A 25,282-nucleotide genomic window follows, 5' to 3' on the forward strand; every position below is an offset into this window, starting at 1 on the left:
CTTGAAATGCACTGCCCAAACTGTTAGCAATAAAAAGTTATGGCTCAGCTTTGGCAAGAAAATGGTTTGTTCTTTTTTTGATAACAAAAGACACACATCTGTTTTATTGTCATGGTTTTATGTGATGCAGGGCTGTCCTGCCAGCAGCTATATTTATCACTATATTAAAATGAACAACAGTAGAAAATACAGAATCTGAAAAGCTAACTAGGGTACTGTGTATAAAGAAGATGTTTTGATACATATACAGTATTAAGAACTATTAGATTGATTGATTTCAATTCAGTTTAATTCTGCATTGATAGATAGATAGATAGATAGATAGATAGATAGATAGATAGATAGATGTAAAAGGCACTATATAATAGATAGATAGATAGATAGATAGATAGATAGATAGATAGATAGATAGATAGATAGATAGATAGATAGATAGATGTAAAAGGCACTATATAAGACTGCACTTTGCTGACTTATTCTGTATGCCAGGATGATTCATGTTCCATAGGCACATAATCTATGAAACTGTCACTCCATTATGACCCAGCTACTTCTCACTCCAAGGTGGGTGTTCATGCCCATCGATGTTCTTTGACCCTCGTAGCTCTTTCCTGACAGCAGGTTTGTCACTACCAATCACTGCTCTGAATTCCTTGAAGAAGATGTTTCTTGCTCTAATGATTACTGAATAAGTGACAGCTGTGACAAGTGCTTTCCTCGCCACCTTTATGAAAGTGAAAGTGGAAGTCAGTTCCCTAGAACAATATAAGGACCTCTCATAAAGAAGTGGTGCACTGTAATTCCATAGAATACGAAATACATTGTACTTGAAATTACTGCAATTAGGAGACAATGGCTTTTCTTCTCTGTATCAGATTGTTATGTACAGAGGACTTCTATATCAAGGCAGACTCTGCCAGTCTTTTCTTTGATCCTTGCTTCAATTTTTCGTTTTTTTTTTATCAATTTTGCTTTAGCCTATGCTTGCAGGAAAAAAGCAACCCCCCCATCCTTCTTACTGGCAATCTACAGCTGAGAGGCTTTTATGGGTCTTGCTTGGCCCCGCTGGGCTTCTGGAAGCTGCCCTCTTCATCTGAACTACTCATTGTGAATTCAACTTTTATACTGCAGATAGTACAATGTAATGCGTTTTTAGTGAATTTCCATCTGAGAGAATCTGTACGAGTGCAGTAAGTGGTAATAAACCCATTTGAACGAAACATTTTTAGAAACCGATCAGAGGGAGCTGCTTTCAAGGACTCTCTGGAGAAACACCATCAATTAGCTCCTCCTGGTAGCCAAGGCATGTGGACGAACTCACAAGGCAGGATCTCTTTTGGGTGGCACATTCTGTATTTTATTGTTATTTACTAAATTAAGGTATATCCAATTAAGAAATTGGAAGCATGCTGTAGTTGCATGCTAGCTGGCACTGCCACCTGACAGTTTCCTTCAGATTCCTCATCTTGGTCATACAGGCAGGTCGACTGGTAATGTTAATCATGACCCATCGTGTATAGCTTTTTCCTATGCCCTTCAATGGACTCGCTTCCGCCATGACTCTGTGCTAGAAATAGTGCACTCAGTTGAAGGGATGGTCAAGAAATTCAGATTTACAGACAGAAGGACCACATCAAACATTCTACAGATGCTGTAGTCCTGGGGACATAGAGGGGCACGGGCAGTGCCTGGCCCAGGCTGCACGTTTACATCTTGAGCCATGTGTGCCCTGGGGTTTCTGATTCTCTTAGCACTGCAAACTGCCTGAATTCACTTCTGATATGAGTAACACCAACAGCAGTATTTATTTATATAGTGCATTTTCATACAAAAAAATGTATCTCACAGTGCTTTACAAAATGTCAAAGAGAAAGTTACAAGAAAACCTTAGGTAATAATATTAAAGAATAAGTAACAAAGAAAAAGCAAACAAATGTACAAGATTTTAAAAAAAGAAAACAGGTAAATGTCAAGTAGAAGAGTAGTGTCCTTATATAGTTTCCTGATCAGTTGATTTGATGAAGTTGGTCTCATGGAATGCTGAGACACCCACCTTTATTCCAGCATGAGAGGGGGCTACAGGGAAACTTGATCAGGTGAACAGGAGAACTAGAAAGAAGAACTGGAAAGACAGGTTCTCCATCCGGACATCATCTTCCAACCACGTCGGAGATACATTCATCGTGGATCCCGACGAACGGTCCACCAGGATCCCTCGTCTGCAATAAAGTCTTTCTGGTCCAACTCTCGCTGTCCTTCTCGCCACGCTGATCGGGCTGTTGACCATAGTGTGCCTGCCAGCCTAACTAGGTTGGCTAACACCTCTACTACCCATGGGACTACCACCTTCAACTTCGGACTACTGAACATTCGCTCACTTACGAACAAGAGGTCTCTTGTTCAGGATCTCCTCGTTGATCGTAAGTTTGATTTCCTCTGTTTAGTTGAGACTTGGCAAAAACCTAATGACTTTTCTGAACTCAATGAATCCACTCCGCCGGGATTTGTTTACATCTGTCAACCTCGCGGCACTGGCCGCGGAGGAGGTCTCGTGATGTTATACCGCGAGAAGTGGAACGTTTTGCCGATGTCTGTCCCTGCTTTCAACTCATTTGAATGTACTGTATGCAAGTTACCTGGATCTTCGCCTACCGTCATCGCTGCTGTTTATCGTCCACCTAAACCGAATAGTGACTTTTTAAATGACTTTGCTGCTTTCCTTGCTCAGCTTGTCATTGTCTCCCCTAATATTATTTTGCTGGGTGACTTCAATATTCATATGGACAATGTAAATAACCCTCTTACTAGAGACTTTATGTCCTGCCTGGAGAACTTTGGGCTCCAACAGTTCACCAAGGTCCCCACTCATTCAAAAGGACACATTTTGGACTTAATTTGTTGCTCTGGTGTCTCTTCTCTCGATCATACAACTGATGAACTGCCTTTCTCTGACCACTCTCTCCTCTCTTTTAATCTTCAACTCTCTATATCTATCCCGAAGCTACCCCACAATAACTTTTCGCAATATCAAGAACATTAATTTGGACTCTGTTCGATCCAGTATTGAATCACATATTGCCACTCCTAACTTAACTACTGCTGATGAGTTGATTTTGCATTATAACACCAGCCTTCATCATATTCTGGATTCTCTTGCCCCTTTTAAAACAAAGTCTGTTTCATTTTCCCTCTCTGCCCCTGGTTTACGAACTTCGTCTCATGAAAGCGAAAGGCCGGCAATTAGAGCGACTTTATAAAAAACTGGGCTCATGGGTTCACAAAGATATGTATTTCCACCATCTTTCACATTATAAGGATTGTATTAATCAAACTAAATCTGCCTACTATTCTAATATAATCAGCATGAATGAAGGCAACACTAAATCATTGTTCTCACTCCTCAAACGTGTCACCCAACCCCCTGATTTGTGGCCATCACATCTCTACTCTTATGCCTTTTGTAATTCTCTGATGTCATTTTTTATGAACAAAATCGAGAGTATCCACCACTACCTTGCTTTGCAATCCGCTCACAATACTCTTTCTGAATTCTTCCCATCTACTCACCCTTTTTCTTTCTTTCAACTTCCCTCCACCTTAGAAATATCAGATATAATCCTTCATTCTAAGTCATCCACCTGTCTGCTTGACCCCTTACCTACATCACTTGTCAAAGCCTGCCTTCCATCTCTGCTCCATATTATATCTGCTATTATCCATTCTTCTCTTTCAACTGGAATTGTTCCTGCTTCATTCAAAACTGCTGTAGTAACCCCAATTTTAAAAAAAATCGGCGCCGATCCATCTAATTTTAACAACCTGCGTCCGATCTCTAACCTACCTTTCTTATCCAAAATCCTAGAAAAAGTGGTAGCCAAACAGCTCCACTCTCACTTATCCCTGAATAACCTGTATGAACAATTCCAGTCTGGTTTCCGCCCACTCCATAGTACAGAAACTGCATTAATCAAAATAACTAACGATCTTCTCATGGCAGCAGACTCGCTTACTCTCTATCCTCATACTACTTGATTTGAGTGCGGCTTTTGACTCCATTTCTCATTCCATTCTTCTCAATAGACTATCTCCATTGGTGTCACCCACAATGTCTATAACTGGTTCACATCCTACCTTTCTGGCCGCTCCCAATTCATACAGCTCAAATCATTTTCATCTCACTCTGTATCCGTTACCTCAGGAGTGCCTCAAGGCTCTGTCCTGGGCCCCCTTCTGTTCACCATCTATCTCCTTCCTCTGGGCAATATTTTCAGGAAATATAATATCCATTTCCACTGTTATGCAGATGACACCCAGCTTTATTTTTCAACTTCACCCACAATCACCTCCCACCTACCACCCTTACTGACTGTCTGGCGAAATCAAAAACTGGTTTACATTTAATTTTCTTAAACTCAACAGTGATAAAACAGAGATCCTTCTTATTGGTACAAAATCCACATTATCCAAATCCCATAACTTCCCTATTATAATTGATAACTGTACTCTATCCCTCCTCTCAGGCCAAAAGTCTTGGTGTCATCTTGGATAATAACCTCTCCTTTCTTTCACACATCAATACTATTACACGATCTGCCTACTTCCACCTACGTAATATCAACCGTCTCCGCCCCTCTCTCACCCCTCACTCTGCTGCAGTTCTTGTTCATAGCCTTGTCACCTCTCGCCTTGACTATTGTAACTCTCTTCTTTTGGTCTCCCTCAAAAAACTCTTCACAAACTTCAATTAGTCCAGAACTCAGCCGCCCGTATTATCACGAGATCTCCTTCTACTCACCACATCACTCCTGTTCTGCATCAACTTCACTGGCTCCCTGTCAAGTTCCGCATCGAGTTTAAAATCCTTCTGCTAACCTTTAAAGCTATTCATGATTTAGCCCCCCCATACCTGTCTAACCTTCTCCACATCGTCACCCCTTCCCGTACTCTTAGATCATCCTCCTCAATTAAATTGACTGTTCCTTTCGCTCGTCTTTCCACAATGGGGAACAGAGCTTTCAGTCGTTCTGCCCCCCGACTTTGGAATGCACTGCCTCCTGAGATTAGAAACATTAATTCATTCTCTCTGTTTAAGTCTTCAGTTAAAACTCATCTTTTTAAACTTGCCTTCTCTATGTAAACACTGTACTGTATTGTGTGTTGGGTGTTGTGTAAAGTGTACGGTGTCCTTGAGTGTTTGAAAGGCGCCTATAAATAAAATGTATTATTATTATTATTATTTATTATTCCAAAATATAACTGTAGAAAAACAACACGTTAGGGTGTAAATGTATGATTCTTGTAAAGGTTAGCTTTGGTTTTTTTTTTTGCTTCTGAACTGAAGTGTCTGCGTGCACTTTTCGTGGCATTTCACGTGTATTTTTTGACCATGCCCATGTCGTTCAAACACAGGAAGCTCTGCAATGGACTTTATTTTTTCTTCATTTATAGTCTTGAATAAAAGTGCACTTGTTTTGTTACACTTGTACATCAACATTTATATGTTACATAAAAGCTAGATCGAATGTTATTTATTTGGATTTATTTACTTACTTTCTACAGAGTGCAGAGCTATAGCGTGTCTTTATGTGTCAGATGGGGGAGTAGGGTAAGATCATTAACGTGACTGAGAGAATGAAACTGAATAAAAAAAAAAACAAAGCTAACCTTTACAAGTATCATATATTTACACCGGTTGTTACAGACTGAAATCAAATGTATGTTTTTATTCTAAGATAGTAAGAATAAGAGCAGCTCACTTTTCAAAACTGACTCATCCGGTCTTGAACCCGTGAAGTTTTGATTACCAGTCAACAGGTGATACCATTGCGCCACCGAAGCGGTTGTAGCAAATGCGTGTCGATGTCACACCCTAACGCGGGTTCTTTTTCTGCATTTATATTTTTGAATAGAAGCGCACTTGTTCTATTATATATGTATCTTTTGTGAAAGTGTTTCTTTGATATTTGGACTTCAGGTCTCACACATTATATACTTCATGTCTACATTTTGTCAATTATTACTAAAACATGAAAAACATTTTCTGTTTAAACGATATGTTTACATAGAATGTTGTAGACGCGTTACACATATGAAATGCTTGTGTTCCAAATAACAATATAGTATTTATAAAAGGTGTGATTTTGCTTGACTTCTCACTCTATACAACTCTAAGCAAATGACACGCAGGTAAACAGACTTGATCTGAGAAAACTATGTGCCATTTGGGGAATGTGATAGTAGGCTGCTTGCTGCTTATCGACACACATTTACAGGACAAAAGGTGCTGATGGAGAGGTGCGAAACGATTTAAGGTGGGATGGATCTACAAGTTTTTTCGTAGGCTCTGGTAATTCTAGTGTTAAGGGAAGGCCTCCCATAGTTCCTCACAGTTCATTGAATGCGCTGTGGATTGGAGAGTTTTTGTGAGTATCTTTTGTTATTGCTTTTGATTTTCACCTGCACACTAATTTAACAACACCAATTCACCTCACCTGCATGTCTTTGGGAGGAAACTGGAGCACATGGAGGACATGGGGAGGACAATCCAAACTCTACACAGTGAGCACCCTGGATAAGAACCCCCATCTTGTTGTAAGGCAGCTGCGCTATCACTGCACCACCATGCCGCCCAGCTCCTGCATTAAATCAGAAAATGCTTTTGTGTAACTAATGAATTCTGTGGGGAAGGATTTGACGTGAAATATTTGTGTTTGTGAAATGGCACACTTTTCATTGCCTCTGTCCCATGATGTGATTTTAGGTTTATGCAGACCATTTTTGAATGGTCCAGGCATTAGCTGTATGTTCAATGGACTGTAGCCCCTGGCTGAGTTACTGTATCTCCCTACACTGATATCTATATGAGTCTTGTTTTAATGGATTGCACCTTTATTCTTATGTTCGTCTTAGGCTTAAGATTCTAATGGATGCAGTGCCTTTAATAGCCCTTGGATGTAATATGGTTCGCAGTTATTAAATTATTACTAAATATGAGCTATAATTAATAAATTTGATCTCTTGCCAATTTTAAAATTTTACTCCTCTCTTCTTTTCAGTCCCTCCCAAAATCAGAAGTATATCATCCAACATTTCTGTGAGCGAAGGGGATAATGTCACACTGAAGTGCTTAGCCTCAGGAAAACCAGAGCCGGAAGTGACATGGAAACATCTCTCACCCATAGGTAGGTGAGACTTGGAAGGCTAAAGTGTGGAGAGGATGGGGTCCCAAATACACCCCTTAATGGCCTGTAGTTATGGTGCTGTATGCTCATGGTTTTGCAAAGGGATGCCATTTGTGCCGCATGATGCTGATTTTGATTAAGCTAATGGTAAAATGAGAGGGCTGCTGCCAGAGTGTGGAAAATGTCTCCTTCAGTGGTCTTTAGATTCTCTTTTTCCCCAATCCTTTTAATGATGCGCTGTGAAACAGAACGCCAAGTGAGAACAAATGAGAGTTGGAGTTGCAGTGTGGATACCCAGTTTTTTCACCCAAAATAGAGGCAAAAAAGAGCAGCAATGTGGCTGTGTATGTGACTTAACTGTTAAATGGTGCTTATAAGTAATTCAGACCAGAAGGGGCGGAGTTGTGGGCATGGCTGGCCATTGGCGTTTTCTGGTGGGCAGTGCTCTGTGCTGTTGGTGGAAACAGTAGTATGTCTGTCCCTGTGCAAGCATAAACTCTTTCTCCCTGGTGTAGCTTATTATTACTACCCTTGAAAGACTCACCAATTGGTCATATATGACAAAGCTGAAGTGAATTCTTGCCTTTACGTTGCTTCTTTGATATTATTCACAGTGTCTAGTATATGGGATTGGGTCCATGTTAAATGCTTGTGTAGAAAGGAAAAAATAAAATAAATGAAAGTTATAAATGGGATCATCAAAAGCTGACATCTGGAATTTCAAGATGTTAAGGCTCCCAAAACACGATTCAAAACTCACGTTTTAGGATTATGTACAGAGATTTCAGTGTCATACTTTAGTACTAGGGGCCTGAGTTGCCGTGAAAGCTTGCATATTGTAATCTTTTTTAGTTAGCCAATAAAAGGTGTCATTTTGCTTGACTTTCTCACTAGTGCCATATTTTAATAAATGGATGGATGGATGGATGGTATATTTTAATAATGATGAACAAATGGGTGCTACTGGTGTCTCTACAAGGTATGGCACAGCTACATCCTGTCGGGAATGAGTGATTGACAAAGCCCAACAAAGGTGCCAACCTGGTCACCCTGTGTAATTGTGAGCAACAAGAAAAGGAACTTGGTAGCAAAACAAATAGGCACTCAATGGCATAAGCATCAAAAAGCAAGCAAGAGAACTTTAGTCACTGAATTTGAATCTAAGAGGACACTTGTGGAATGTGGTGGATTCACAACATGAATGTTCCACTGAGAAATCTGCAGAGACTGTGGGTAGCAATCATGTCAGCGTGGACCATAATGTCAATGAAATGTTTCCAACATCTTGAAGAATCCACGCCACCAAGAACTGAGACTGTTTTAAGAGCAGAAGGAGGCCCTGCCCAGTATTAGTGTACTGGTACTAATCAAATTTTCAGTGAGTGCAGACAGCTCATGGTGGTACAAAAATTACTGCTGCTGCCTAATGGATCCAGAATGCTGGATTCCAATCCATGTGTCGTTTTCTCAGTTGGGGGTTGAATTCTATTTTGTTAGGTTTGATTTGATTGTACAGTATGTGAGGGTCAGCTCAAGTTGGATGGTTTGGAGACAAAGTCAGAAAGGCAAGATTGTGTTGGTTTGGACATGTGCAGAGGAGAGATGCTGTGTATATTGGGCAAAGGATGATAAAGATAGAGCTGCCATGGAAGAGGAAAAGAGGAAGGCTAAGAGAAGGTTTATGGATGTGGTGAGAGAGGACATGCAGGTGGTGGGTGTGACATAGTAAGATGTAGAGGACAGGAAGATATGGAAAAAAATGATCTGCTGAGGTGACCCCTAATGGGAGCAGCTGAAAGAAAAAGAAGAAGCAATGTTATCTTCTTTATTGTATAAGTTAGACTTGATGGTATGGAATGTTATATTTTTAGAATAACTTTAGCCTCTGAAGGCTAAATGCAAAGGGTCTGTCCGTGGAGTTACTTCCTGTAGTAGGCTTGTCTTCAGACTGAGACACCTCTGTCTGGAAATGGCCACTTTTACATGGTGTTATGACGTGAAATTTTGCATACAAGTTGATAAATATTTTGTATGTCATTATTTGTAACTTACACAAATCAATGCAATATTAGTGTTACATTATTGATAATAACGGCAATGGTTTGATAGTTTAAGAACCCCTTCCCACTTTTAGGACTGAGTCTCTTTGTAATTTTACGACAGGGTTGATGGAAGTGCCTCAAACAAGTTTGGCAAGTGTTTCTCTACAGGATTCTCAGTCAACCCCCAGAGGAAAGCCAGACTGCCTAACTGGCAAACTTTAGCTCAACAAATGGTTTTGGGGGGTGGCAGGTGTGAAGATGTTTTCTGTTCCCCCATTGGTCTGAAGTATGGCTGTTTGGAACTGTTTTGTATCAAAAGCCTTTAAGTACCATGACGCCCTATTGGCTCTAGGGGTTGGACAGAAAACATATAAATTTGCTTGCTTTACCCCTATCGCTCTCTCTTGCCAAACTGATGAAAGACCATCTCATACACCATGAACTGAAAAGGACAACACAATGAAGAGCACACAGCTCAGCAGCCATATTGAGACAGGCATCCGACCTGTTCTGAAGATAGCTGACCACAAAATGATGCCTTAACTAGAGACATTTTAAGTAACTAACAAGTCTGTGTGCCGCCTGAAACTACACATCACCATTTATCAGGTTGTATGGTTGTCAATATTCAAATGTACTTTGCATATTGTTATTATTTATGAATATTATCAATAATATATTATTTAAATTGTAACTTAACTCCTGCTTGTCTTTTACTATACCTAATTGCCTGAGGTTATACATGTAGAAGGGAAGGTGGGGTGAAGTTATATGGCACAATACATTATAAACAGTGGTAAGTCTGAGATTTGAGGCATTCTGACAAATAATACAAAAAGGAAAAGTAGAGTAATATATTACTCTAAACAAAAGACAAACGCATGGTTGGGACCACAAGGGGACATTTTGGAGTGATGAGGGTGGGGTTAGTCACCCCCATGGGGTATCTTCTCAGATCTGCAGAGGGAAGAGAGAAGACTGTTAGTGACAGTACCCCCTCTCGTCTCAGAGTGGTACTGCATACATAATATGAGCCGATAAAGTAATCCACAGACATGCTTGTGCATCCACATCCTGTGGGTGGTGGCAACTTCAGATGGACTTTTGATAAAAATCCTATAAAATAAACCATAAAAAATCAAAGGCTGGAAGTCAGATGTATTTGTATATATGAAATATTAAGGTCTGTCCATCTGTCACACATTTACTACTGGAGCTAAAACCTTCACCAAGGTCTCAACTGAAAGCTTGTCAGCTAATATGTTCTTGAAATTCATACAATTTGAGGTAGCAGCAACCTTGGCAATGTGACCTGTGATTGTGTTTATTACCACAGTATGACCTGTGTGGTTGTATGTTTCTTACGGCAAAGTGACATGGTAGAGAGCAAAAAGAAGAGCAGCAATTAATCTACTTGCTGAGCACCAAGCAAATCGCAGAGCTCTGTTATGTGACAAAGAATGAGAAACAATAAGAAGATAAGACACTTAGGTACATAAAGAAGAAATAATTAATTGTTAATATGGGACAATTGACCAGCAAACAGACATAATGGTTCATACATATAAAAGAAAAAGTCCAGGATAGAGAATGAGAACAAGGGAGAAATGCATACCGAGAAACGGAAGATTGCCAAATACTCTAAACGTCCTACCATATGCAAACATTTTTTTCATATAAATGTGTGTTTTTGAGACACTACTTAGGAATGCTAGATCGCCAAACTGCATTGTGTAATAGTGAAAACAAAAGAATGTGTGAATCACCAGAAGTAATAAAAAAGAGGAACTGAAGGAAGAAACTATTTAAAAAACATAAGAAATATCACCAGTTCCTTATTGTCAACTTGTTTTTTATTTGTGTTTTATTTTATGTGTTTCTCTAGTTGGAAATTAATTTTTAGATCCGTGTGTGTGTGTGTGTGTGTGTTTTTTTATGCGCATGTTGTAATTTTTTGTTGTTCAATACTTTGTTATATTACACTATCTGTATTATTTTAGCTATGCTGCTTTTTTAGTCTTCACTTCAGTCAAACCATCATTTACATTAAGCCCTGCAGCAATTACACATAAATCAAAGTAGAGAATGGCCATATGATTAATTATATAAAATGTAAATATCCATATAATAAAAAAGAGCAACCACTCAGGCACCATATTACAAATGCTATAAATGTTAAAGCATCTTTAAATTGAGCACACAGGCATCCAGCAATTTTATGTTAATTGTTATGACTGGAATGTGAGCCTCCAATCTTAGGCATATGTGAGTTTTTAAAATTCTACAGAGATGTAAGATTTATTTATGCATTTTAAGTTTTATCATGTCTGGCAGTAATGAAGGAGCTGTAGTTCTAAAACACACTGGCCTGCGAGTCATGGGGAAGAGACGCTATGACTCCATCTTTTAACAGAATCCCACTGACATCTTGGCTTTACACCTGCTTGAAACTATCTTAGAATGCGGATAATTACAAGGCCATCTATTATTATAAACGAGTAATGAGCATATAAAATGGAAGCCCTTGTGTTCAGACATAAAATTGTGAGAAGCCTGTGTCCTCAATTTAAAGATGGTTTAACATTTGTAATATGGAGGCTGGGTGATTGTTCTTTCTCATTATATTGAATTATATTCCCCAAAGATACAGCTGTTAGGTTCACTGGCGAACCCACATTGGCCATATATGTGTGTGTGTGAGAGTGTGGCAGTGTGTATAAGTGGGATCTGTAGTGGTCTGGTGCCCCGTCCAAGGCCCAGTGCTACTGTGATAGTCTCTACCCCACCATCATGTCTGCGAAATGGACTAAACACGTTTAAGAATTGTATGTTATGTTATGTTATGTTATGTTATGTTATATTATGTTGTTATGTTATGTTATATTGTACCATGACCTGAACTGAATACCACATTATAGAAAATAATTTTATAAAAAGCAGGCTATATAAAGGTGATCATGTTATATCCCTGTGAATCAACATCACCAGAGGTGCTGGGTTTGGAACATGAAGCCAATCAAGGTGGACATCAGGTCCATACCTGACAACCTTATAGTCCAGGGTGCTACAGGGTTATCATTCTACTATGTGAATGGTAAAATAATATTGTGATAAAAATATGTTCTTAGAAAAAACTAATTCTCTAGAAACCAATTGTTGTACATGAAAACATCTCATATGTACATAAAAGTATCCCGTATGTACGTGAAAATATCTTGTACGTATGTGCAAGTGTCCCGCATGTATGAGATATTTTTATGTATGTGTGATATAATGTTTACCCCATAGTTTTTTTCACTGTGTGGTTCAGAGCTTCCATAGGTTACCAGGTTCATTTATTCCTTTGTTTCCCCAGCAAAACAGTCGTCATTTTAATCGTGTGCCAAACCTTTTAGGCTCCTCTCCATTATGGATGTCCAAAGACAATTTTTCCACTCATTACTTTTTCAAGGAGAGGAGGTGACCTCCTGTTTTTGAGTTCTTCAGGACTGTATGTGGTGCTGTGGATTCCAGACCACCAATGTATTACAAGGGGACTGCCACTTTCTCATATATGATGTATAGGGAAAGTATTGTTATCGACCAAAAAATGCGATGTCGAGATTTTGATGAATCTCAATGTTTTAGACTTCCCTGAGTCAGAAAATATTATTTTTGGAATTATGTCTTTGTGTCTGTTTGTGTGTGTGTGCGGATGTAAACACGATACCTTGAGTACGTTTTCACATAGGTCAACTAAATTTTGCATACAAGTATTAGGTACAAAACGTAGATTTCTATCAACTCTTGGGCTATTTCCACTAACTGGATAATAATAATAATAATAATAATAATAATAATAATACATTTTATTTATATAGCGCCTTTCCCATGCTCAAGGCACTTACAGAATATAAGAAAGAACGGCAGGGTATACAGTATATAGCATTGTACAAACCAAATAAATAAATAAAGAAGATTAAGACAGTAAATTCAGAGAAAGCCTAACAGACAACATAATTGATGGTCTAGCACACACACACACACACACAGGTTACATGAATATCTTGACATGGAGGTAAACTGAGAGAAGGGTAATAAAGTCAAGCAGAGCTAAAAACCTTCCTGAACAGGTGAGTTTTGAGTTGTTTTTTAAAAGAATTCATGGAGTCAGCTGACCTGATTAATTTCAGTAGGTCATTCCACAGTCTGGGCGCCATACAGTGAAGGCCCTGTCACCCATGGAGTGTACATTATTCTGGGGTACAACAAGATTGCCACAATCAGAGAACCTTAGTGAGCGGGCAGACACATAGTGATGGAGAAGGTCACTGATGTAGTTTGGCGCAAGGTTATTTAAGGCTTTGTAGGTTATTAGTAGGATTTTATATTGATTCTGTAAGACACAGGGAGCCAGTGAAGACGGAGCAGGATGGGTGTGATGTGCTCGCTGCTGGTACTTTACCTTTTATTCATGCAGCTGCAGAGTCCGATTTATTCACCTCTACTTTTATAAAAATTGTTCAATATATTATTAATTTGATTTGATGTTTTGTTGATGTTTCTTTAATGTACATAATAGAAAAATATAATCATTGTCTTATGGTTTACTCCTCAAATATCCATCCCCATATCTGAGTATATGAGAAAGTCCAGGGGCGACCCACTCCTGATTTTTTTTCTTACTGAAACAATTTTCCTGTGTGCTCTTGTACTAAACCTTTCAGGACTTTCTCCATTCCAAGACAATTTTTGTATGATTTAATTCTTCACAGCCTGTTTTGAAATGTCCTTTGGGATATGTGGTGTTAACGTACTTCAGATCCTCAATATGTTAGAGTAACAGTATGGAACCAGGTTTCATTATTCACATAGAGAGGCCATTTAACTCTCCACCCCATCCTGCCAGTCCTTTCTCTGCTCATCCTTTGTCAATACATTTGGAAACTTCCTATCTCTTTCATTCTGCCAGTCATGGCTGTTTAATATGCAAACAACACTCTGGTCATTGGGATGCAAGTGGCAGAGCATTTTACCGCATTGTCATGTTCTGCTCTCAGACAGGATGAACTTCTTGTATCAGCTCACATAATAGCCATTTATTTCCTTTAGCTAGCTGTCTTGAAAGCAAACATATGATTATTGTTATTATTATCGTTATTAATAGTGATGCCTTTCCTTTTGGCTTTGAGCTGCATGCAGGCATCTGTTTATTTATTCTCTGCTTCTCCTTGGAGAAAAGGGTTTAAAATGCTTCATGTCATTCGCTGGTTTTATGCGCCTGGACATTTGACTCTTCATTGTATCTGTACAAGAGTCCCTGGATTGAAATGTTAATTTGACAAGACTGTGGCTGCCCTGTTTTCTGAAGATAACTGGAAGGTGCTTTGATGGCCTTCCACTGCAGACACGGCAGGAGTCTCGGTTGGAAGCTCAAGCCGCACAACCTCTTTTTTCAGTAATGAATGACTATCATATCAGGGCACCTCTCCTATGTGGAGTTTAGCTCATTAAAACACATGAAAAATTACTTCTTTGGTGCAGCTAGCCAAACACGTCCTAATCGCACATTAACACAAGTCAGACATTTGAATATTTGAGCGTAAGCTTTGTGAGTTGTGCCTGTTTGTTCCTATGTGCACGTCTGCCATTTCTGGCCATTCCCTGTCAAAATGAAAAAAGAATTATTAGAGGTGAGAGCCAAAAGGGAAACAAAAAATAGACGCTGTGTTTAAGGTGTGTCATCCTCCTTGCAAGTTTTTATTTTTAGTAATTAGTTGAAGCAACAATTGGCTTCCTTTTTGGTATCAGCCACATCATCCAATATTCTTTTTTAAAATATGTTTTGATTGTTCTCCTTATCGCTTCTTCCAGAATGTATTGTTGTGGTGCGATTGCCATGAGTACTGACCAGCTATTCTGAGTTGGGCTTATTGTACTCATTGCTGGCATCAGCTAAGTGGATATGATGCAAATTCAAATTTCTGCACTCATTTTCAATTCAGTAAACTCACACACACATACAAGGCATCATGCAAGATGCTTTGTGGATAATACGCACTAAACCAGTGGCCTCGAACTCCAGTCCCGGAGGGCCACAGTGGCTGCAGGTTTTCATTCTAAGCTTTTTCTTAATTGGTGACCAGTTTTCACTGCTAATTCACTCCTTATCCTTTCATTTTAATCAACTTGTTTTTTAAGATCTGTTCCCCTGAATTTCTTCATCATTCCTCTGATTTGCTTTTCCTTAAATGACACCCAAAGAGCCAACAGAAAACCAACAAAGTCAGGGCCTCCAACTCCAACCAATTTCATTCCAACCAGTTCCTTAATTAGGCACCGATTCTTCTTGTCAATTAAACCCATTCTTTAATTCCATGGCTTGTTGCTGCTCTCATTGTCCAATAGCAGACATTTTTGAAATTGTTGATTTTCTCTTCTCTTGATTTAAGAGCTTGTTTCAAATGTTTTGGAGACCTGAGGAGATCAACATTTCTTAGACCTTCACATTTCTTTATTTTCAGGTATTATATGATGGACACAGTTTGCTGCTCATCTTTTGGCTTCTTTTTGTATCTCATTACTGTTTGGCAGCTAATTAAGAAATAAACAGTTAAGGGGTCTGAGTCTTCAAGATCAAGTCATTTCAAATTAATTCAAAAGTAGTTCAAGAGCAGCAAAAACAGGTCACTAATTAAGAAAAAGCTTTGTATGAAACCGAGACAGGACCGGAGTTTGAGACCACTGCACTTAACAGTAGTAAGCTAGCAGAACCCATGTAGAATCTGACTGATACGGAGATAAGCCAGACATACAGATTTACCGAGCCAGTAAAAACCTTAATGTAGTGGAACATCCATCCATCCATCCATTATCCAACCCTCTATATCCTAACTACAGGGTCACAGGGGTCTGCTGGAGCCAATCCCAGCCAACACGGGGTGCAAGGCAGGAAACAAACCCAGGGCAGGGTGCCAGCCCACCACAGGGTGTGCACACCCACATACCAAGCACACACTAGGGACAATTTAGGATCACCAATGCACCTAACCTGCATGTCTTTGGACTGTGGTAGGAAACCAGAGCACCTGGAGGAGTCCCACGCAGACATGGGGAGAACATGCAAACGTTGTGAAACAGATTTTTGTTTTTACTTATTTTTAACTCACAGACATTTGAATTTGGCTCAATAGGTGCCACTGGAAGCCACAACTTGCATATGTACAGCACTTCATAATTGACGTGGAGGTGCCAGATATAATAATAATATTATTATCATTATTTACATGTATATAGCACTTTCTCACTACTCAAGGTGGGAAGCCACTTCAACACCCGCTAATTTGTAGCATCCACCTGGATGATGTGACAGCAGCCATTTTGTGCCAGTATGCTTACCACACATGAACTGTTAGGTGGTGAAGGGGTAAGAAAGAGTTATTTAATTAGGGACAGGAGGTGAATTAGGGGGCCAGAATGACTAGACCATCGTTGGTTAGTTAGTCAGGGTATTGGAATATACTCTACTCTTTACGAAAGATGCCCAGGAATCTTTAATGACCACAGTGAGTCAGGGTCTAAATTTTACTTCTTGGCACCATTTTTACAGCGCAGTGTTCCCCTTCACTGTACTGGCACATTGAGATCCACACAAAGATCGCAGGATAAACACCCTCTGCTGGTCTTACCAACACCTCTGCCAGTAGCAACCCAAGCTGCTCCTGGTTGGTCTCCCATCCAAGTACTGACTGGGCCCAAAAATGCTTAGCCTCAGGTGGATGACCTGTTGTGAAGTGTATGTGGTATGGCTGCTAGCTTATTTACTTACCTACTCAGTTGCATAAACAAATAGATTTGTAGATCCTCTTAATCCAAATCAGACCTATGGAGTTCCAAACAACTGGGTGCAAGGCAAGAAACAGCAGGAAAAGGGCGGCAATTCATCGCAAGGCCCAGTGACACACACCACCACACTCACATACTGGAAAATTCCTGGCATTTATATACTAAGGAAGCCAAAGTATCCAGGAAAAATCCTGGCAGACACAGGAAGACTGTGCATTGTCCATATGAACAATGACTAGGCAGAGGGTTTGAACTCAGGACACTGGAACTGTAAAAGTATACCAGAACTGTGGGACAGATTAATAAATATACATGACAGTGGTTTATACTTGCAATAGCTTTAGACATTGTAAAAGGCAATGATCATTAGGCAGTAGAAGGGCTGGGGTACCAGCTGGTATTCTCCATTTAATTACAAAATATCGAAAAAGTGGAAAACAAAAGTACTCATGATCTCTAAACAAGCTCTAAACAAGTTTAAAAAAGGTTTTTACAAGATAAAGGTGATGCTTGGGTGAGTTGCTCTGACATTCTCCAAGTCAGGTTTCCTATTGAATGCCTATTTCTGGGGGCCTAACACGTTTTATTACATTTCCCTATTTGGCTAACACCTTTTTCCAATGTGACTTCCAACATTTGAAATACAATTGGTTCCATTTCTTTTGTGTTTCCAGTTGAAGCACAGGCAGGTGAAGTGACTTACTCGTGGTCACACAGTGTCATTAGTGGCACTTGAACCCACACCCTCAGGCTTTGCCGTCCAAAGTCTTCACCTCATGGCAGAAGTGGGTCATTCGTTGTCCAGCTGGTGAGTTCCTGAACTGAGGCGGTAAATAGAGATGAGTGAATAACAGTGACTGTGTCCTGTCCCGCTAAGGGTCAGTCCATCTTAATGTGGGAGAGGAATTGTATAGGGTGGTCCAGATCTAATTATGCAATTTTCATTATGCTATAACTTATTAAGTTTATTACATAGAAAATCACCCGAAAAATCCTGGACCATCGAGAGGTGTGCGAACTGATGACATGAAGAATCGTCTTTGTGCCGAAGTGGAATCATCCCAGTATAAATCAAAGTCATCCAGATGATCTGGATCTGCATAATTAGATCTGGACCACCCTGTACGTATGTCTGTCTAGTTATGCATTGAGGTCATCTCTGGTGGGGGAAGCCAAAGTTAGATAGTAACAGATGGGCCACCTGATAAGTGGTGTCACTTTAAAAATCCTGCATGTATGCGTACATAAAATGAACTGAAACCGACAGACTGAGACTGCTCATGGGACCAGACTGAGCCCCTACCTTAATGGGAGATCCATGTGCCACTTGCTTCTGTTTCATAATGGGAGAGCCGTGTTACTTCTGTTTCTTTTCCCTTTCTCTGCTGAGGCAATCTGTGCCATCGACTTAATTTTGCAATCATTTATAAGAAAATCGTTTGTTGTCATAACACCAAGCCAAGGCCATTTAAAAAGTGCTCAAACTGGAAGAGACACTGCCCAAGCCTGAATCCTCATTTTAAAATTAATCAATAGCCGCCACGCTAATGGAATAGGATGGCTTTTAAAGCGCTGCATAGCAATGGGCGATTCGGCACTCCAACATAATTAACCTGAGCACTCCAGGCTCTCCTTTAGAAGAACATTTATAATCTTGTTAATGGTGGCTGTTGGCTCACATTGGCGTTAACTCGTTTGGAAAACGACAGGACATGTGCTGGAGTGACACGATCATTCAACAATTTCAGCTGAGTAGCATTTGTTTCATTTAGGCTTCGTATAATGCATTCCAATACACAGAGTTAAATAATTTGGAATTGGTATAGATTAGAAGAGTCCTACACAGTTCTTTAACTGCAGTCTAACAAGTGAAATAAAGTTTATTCCTCCTTTCTCTCTCTCTCTCTTGTCATAGACCTCTCCCTTCTGCCATTGAACTAGACACTCATGATTTCCAATGTAATTCACCTGGTGTCACATTACTGAGGTGTGAACATCATGTACGGTACATCAGGAGACATGTTGATGATCTCTCCATTTGGGCTTGTGATTATTTTAATATCCATTCTCTTCTTGTTCTGTGAGATAATTTTGATCCATATCCACATCTAGATATGGTCTTAAGTATCCTCCAGTTGTAAGCTATTTGTCTCACATAGACATGTTCTAATCCTCTCAAGACTGATTTAAACTTCCTGTGGTCTTCTGAGGTCTCATTAAATCTTACAGTTTTCTGTATGAGAAAACTAAATTAACTACTGTGGCTTTCTTCCCTTTATATTGTAGATGGCTTCTCAGATGTGTCCTACAGATTGGGTCTTTGATTGGTTCACTTTGCACTCAGCTATTTTACTCTTTGTCATGTTCTTCAGCCCATTCCTGCACAATGTCTGCAGTGTAGCTGGATCCATCATCCTGCTGAATGAGGCCACTGCCATCAAGGAATACTATTGCCAGGAACGAGTGTACAGTGTGTGGTCTTCAAAAATTTTTGGGTAGATAGTACTTTTCAAAGTAACACCCATATGAATGCCAGGACCCATAGTTTCCCAGCAGAACATTACCCAGGGCATCACAGTGCCTCCAGTGGCTTGTGTTTTTTCCCTAGTTGCAGTGGCACCAAGGATTCCCACAGGGCACTGTGGAAATTGGAGTTCTTCAAATCAGACTGGGTTGTGTTCATTGGGTGTCGCCAGGGGGTGCTGCACGGACAACCGGCCCTACTTCATGAGACTCCCACCTTACCTGGACATGCTCCTGGGCCAAGCCTTTGGGACACCAAAAGTACTTCAGAGGATCACTTAAAACAAGATGCCTACCATTGTTCTGGGAGCCAGAGTTAGGAGGAAGGAGACAAAGCTTGCTGGAAGAGCAGAGGAGGTAGTGAAAGAGGGAGAGAGAAAGAAGAAGAAGGAAGACAGAGAGTGTTCCTGCGCTTTGTAACTATGGTTGTAGTTTGGGAAACACAATAAAAGCCTTTGTGTCCTGTGACATGTGTCCAGAGCTGTCTGTGTCTGGTTTAAGGGGAGCTGGAGTGCTGAATTGTATCTATACATTGTACATATACATATGCTGTACACACACACACACACACACACACACACACACACACACACACACACTATATATATATACATATATACAGAGTGTATATATATATATATATATATATATATATATATATATATATATATATATATATATATATATATATATATACTAGACATTAAGCCAGTTACAATAACGGGTGATAGAACAATAGTGCATAAACATTAGTAGGAACAGTCTATATTAAATGGCAAGTGACCTTGTATGTGGCTATAATATGCGTCACTGTATTGTGTACCTTTAATTTTCTCTCTCAGTAATATTGGTTTGTATTTCCGTAAAATGCCTGTAATTTTCTCTGATAGTAATACAGTGGAACCTCGGTTCACGACCATAATTCGTTCTAAAACTCTGGTCAAAACCCAATTTGGACGTGAACCGAAGTAATTTCCCCCATAGTATTGTATGTAAATACAATTAATCCATTCCAGACCGTACGAAATGCATGTAAATATATATTTTTTTACGTTTTTAAGCACAAATATAGTTAAGTATTCCATAGAATGCACAGTGTAATAGTAAACTAAATGTAAAAACATTAAATAACACTGAGAAAACCTTGAACAACAGAGAAAACTAACACTGCAATAGTTCGCGCTGTAGCGCTACGAACTGCTCGCTAAAACACTTTTTTTTAATGAGTTTTAAGCACAGGGAAAAAAATGAACATTTGAAAAATCCGTAATTTAATAAACAGCCAAGAAAAGTAACATTGCAATAATGCACACGCGTTCCTGTGTGTGTGTTTGTGTCTCTCTCGCGCGCCTGTGTGTCTGTGTGTCTGTCGCATGCCTGTGTGTATGTGTGTCTCTCTCTCTCTCTCTCTCTCTGCACAGAAACAGACTGAACACGTGCGTCCCCGCACTTGCACACTTCACCAGAAGACACACAAACACACACGGACACGTGGATGCATACAGGGGTTTTATTAAAGAGGATATATATATATATATATATATATATATATATATATATATATATATATATATATATATATACACACACACTCTCGCTCTCTCTCTCTATATATATATATATATATATATACACTCACCTAAAGGATTATTAGGAACACCTGTTCAATTTCTCATTAATGCAATTATCTAATCAACCAATCACATGGCAGTTGCTTCAATGCATTTAGGGTGTGGTCCTGGTCAAGAAAATCTCCTGAACTCCAAACTGAATGTCAGAATGGGAAAGAAAGGTGATTTAAGCAATTTTGAGCGTGGCATGGTTGTTGGTGCCAGACGGGCCGGTCTGAGTATTTCACAATCTGCTCAGTTACTGGGATTTTCACGCACAACCATTTCTAGGGTTTACAAAGAATGGTGTGAAAAGGGAAAAACATCCAGTATGCGGCAGTCCTGTGGGCGAAAATGCCTTGTTGATGCTAGAGGTCAGAGGAGAATGGGCCGACTGATTCAAGCTGATAGAAGAGCAACTTTGACTGAAATAACCACTCGTTACAACCGAGGTATGCAGCAAAGCATTTGTGAAGCCACAACACGCACAACCTTGAGGCGGATGGGCTGCAACAGCAGAAGACCCCACCGGGTACCACTCATCTCCACTACAAATAGTAAAAAGAGGCTACAATTTGCACGAGCTCACCAAAATTGGACAGTTGAAGACTGGAAAAATGTTGCCTGGTCTGATGAGTCTCGATTTCTGTTGAGACATTCAAATGGTAGAGTCAGAATTTGGCGTAAACAGAATGAGAACATGGATCCATCATGCCTTGTTACCACTGTGCAGGCTGGTGGTGGTGGTGTAATGGTGTGGGGATGTTTTCTTGGCACACTTTAGGCCCCTTAGTGCCAATTGGGCATCATTTAAATGCCACGGGCTACCTGAGCATTGTTTCTGACCGTGTCCATCCCTTCATGACCACCATGTACCCATCCTCTGATGGCTACTTCCAGCAGGATAATGCACCATGTCACAAAGCTCGAATCATTTCAAATTGGTTTCTTGAACATGACAATGAGTTCACTGTACAAAAATGGTCCCCACAGTCACCAGATCTCAACCCAGTAGAGCATCTTTGGGATGTGGTGGAACGAGAGCTTTGTGCCCTGTATGTGCATCCCACAAATCTCCATCAACTGCAAGATGCTATCCTATCAATATGGGCCAACATTTCTAAAGAATGCTTTCAGCATCTTGTTGAATCAATGCCACGTAGAATTAAGGCAGTTCTGAAGGCGAAAGGGGGTCAAACACCGTATTAGTATGGTGTTCCTAATAATCCTTTAGGTGTGTATATATATATATACTATACATGCAATATATACTGTATATATACAAATACTTTGAATATGGCTGTGTTTGTGTTGTGTGGGCGTTTAAAGTACAATTATGTTGGCATGCATCTTCAAAGGAAATGAAAAATAAAAGAATTGTACCTTCAAAATGAAATAAATTAAATTTAGATTGCATTGTTATATAAGATAATATAATAACAATAATTATAATAAAAACTAAATGCTGCAACTTGCATTCTGTATTACCTGTTTACATCTATGCTCCATCTGTTATATGCAGCCATCAAGAGTAGAACCTTTTCATAGATCTTTGTGCATCCTCCAAGTCAGAGTTTCTTTTTTTCTGTTTTTGTGACACTTATCTGTACATACCCTAACATTGACCACAGCTTCTGCCACATCTGCTAATTAAAAAGTGGTCTCCCATACCCTGTAGTAAGAGGTTAAACATGCCAGATGTCCATTTCTGTCTTTTTGAATTCCACAGTCTTCAACAGTTGTGTGCATTATCTGAAAATTGTAAGTGTAGCCTACAGTAGATATACAAACACAGTGAAGGGCATGCAAAGATAATATAATATAATATAATATAATATAATATAATATAATATAATATAATATAATATAATATAATATGGTGTGGTTCGTATTCTCAAATGGAATAAGCAGATGCTGGTAGCACAAGGCACAAAACAGGAACCCGCTGTGGATAAGCTGTCAGTTCACCGTGGGGCACACTCATATATACACCTTATGGTCAAGGGAGGAAATATAGATCTGCTCAATAAATGTTGGAGCGCCAACCCGATTGTCCTCGTTTACTTCAAACAAAATCAAACAAAAGTACAAGCACAGAAGACAGTGAAAATAAACACAAAAATGAAAATAGCCAAATAGATGCTTCAAAGTCAGGGTTCCTTCTGGAATGTCAGGTTTGCTGGAGCTCCTTCCCGAAGTGTGTTCTGTTCACAGAATTATGCCTCTTTCCATCGATTTGTAGACGGGAGACCAGATGAGGCGAAGTCAGGTGCACGCACTGGGCATTTTCTCACTGCTGTGAAGAGAATAACAGAGGACATGATTAGCACCAGCGCCCCCTCTTGTCCCGGGGTGGTACCACATACCTTAGAGGAGCTGTGAGAGTGATCTACAGATGGCCATGTGTGACAGTCTGTTTAGGCAAGGCCAATTTATAGACACCATTAAAACAAATCTTTGGGTTGTGGAAGAAAATGTCACTGCTGAGATAAGTAAACCTCTTGACGAGGTTGACACTCTCTCCACAGACATACACATGGATGATGGCTGTGCCCATGAGGTGATTAAAGGCCTGGATCTTGTTTTTTATCTAGGACACTCACTAGCCCAGACACTCAGACTCCACGCTCAGTACTCTCAAGACCTCGATCAGAGCCTCCATTGAATCGGAGTCAATGGGGATACCTGCCAATCAAATTAAACTGCCCTCCCCCTATAAATCCGTAGAGCCTCAGACAGTTCCTGACGGTTCATGTGAATGCACTCTGGAGTTGGTGAGTCTGTGTGTCTTTCGCTGTGCTTTGTGTTTTTTGTAAAATTCTGTACTTTTTTTTTCTGACCTTGCTATTGGAACCTGTTTTGGGACGTGTTAGCTTTGGATTGTCTTTACTGTATGTTACAGATAATTTTATTTTGCCTTTTGTGATCCACAGTGCCTTCTTTTTGTGGAAATACACTTCTTTATTTTACAAAGGTTCCAAGTAGCCCTTTTTTGTATCTAGCCAGGGTTTTTTTGATGGAATTACCCCCTCAAGTGAGCGTTTTTGAAAAAGAGTTTGGGACTTATGTGCTTTGAGAATCCTAGTTCATGACACTCCTACTGTCACTCATAGTTCGGGTTCTCGCTCATCTCTGACATTTCTACTTATGCGTTTTTTGTGTAGTCTTACTGCAGGGAGCCTTAGGATGGTTGATGTTGGCAGGAATGGTTTCATGAGCAGAAGTGCTTCGACAAGGCATGCAGATCTGTGCAGTCCTCTGGCACCTCTGGAGGATTGTACAGTTTGTGACAGTTTAGGGCTTTCTCACTCCTATGAACCCTCAGACACCACATCAGACACCAGATAAAAAGTCCAATAATTATTTATTACAACAACAACAACAACAACATTTATTTATATAGCACATTTTCATACAAACAGTAGCTCAAAGTGCTTTACATAATAAAGAATAGAAAAATAAAAGACACAATAAGAAAACAAAATAATTCAACATTAATTAACATTGAATAAGAGTAAGGTCCAATGGCCAGGGTGGATAGAAAAAACAAAAAAACTCCAGACGGCTGGAGAAAAAATAAAATCTGTAGGGATTCCAGACCATGAGACTGCCCAGTCCCCTCTGGGCATTCTACCTAACATAAATGAAACAGTCCTCTTTGGATTTAGGGTTCTCATGGAAGGGCTTGATGATGGTGGTCACGTAGAGTTCTGCCTTTTAATCCATCCATCATTGTTGGAGCATCATGATGCTTTGAGTAGGTGGTGGTGGCGCAGAAACCGGAAAAAGAAACAGAAAAAAGAGTAGGGGTCAGTATGGATTTTAGAGCCATCATGAATAGTTATTATGATGAATTGAACATATAGAGTATCAGGATTAAGTTAAATTAAGTTAAATTGAAGTTATAGAAAGGCCATGTTAAAGTAATGTGTTTTCAGCAGTGTTTTAAAGTGCTCCACCGTATCAGCCTGGCGAATTCCTATTGGCAGGCTATTCCAGATTTTAGGTGCATAACAGCAGAAGGCCGCCTCACCACTTCTTTTAAGCTTTGTTCTTGGAATTCTAAGAAGACACTAATTTGAGGATCTGAGGTTACGATTTG

The 25,282-nt window shown here is 39.7% G+C and overlaps 1 protein-coding gene across 2 annotated transcripts in view; it reads left to right on the plus strand.

The window, feature by feature from the left end:
• ntm (neurotrimin) overlaps nucleotides 1–25,282 on the plus strand; it is a 685,464-nt gene that overhangs the window by 473,694 nt on the left and 186,488 nt on the right. For both annotated transcript variants that reach the window (XM_039764121.1, XM_039764120.1), the window contains exon 3: nucleotides 7,056–7,181. In XM_039764121.1, coding sequence (XP_039620055.1) covers nucleotides 7,056–7,181 — 126 coding nt within the window. The remainder of the gene's footprint in view (nucleotides 1–7,055; nucleotides 7,182–25,282) is intronic.

Source organism: Polypterus senegalus, chromosome 9 (genome assembly GCF_016835505.1).
Source record: "Polypterus senegalus isolate Bchr_013 chromosome 9, ASM1683550v1, whole genome shotgun sequence".
NCBI lineage: Eukaryota > Metazoa > Chordata > Cladistia > Polypteriformes > Polypteridae > Polypterus > Polypterus senegalus.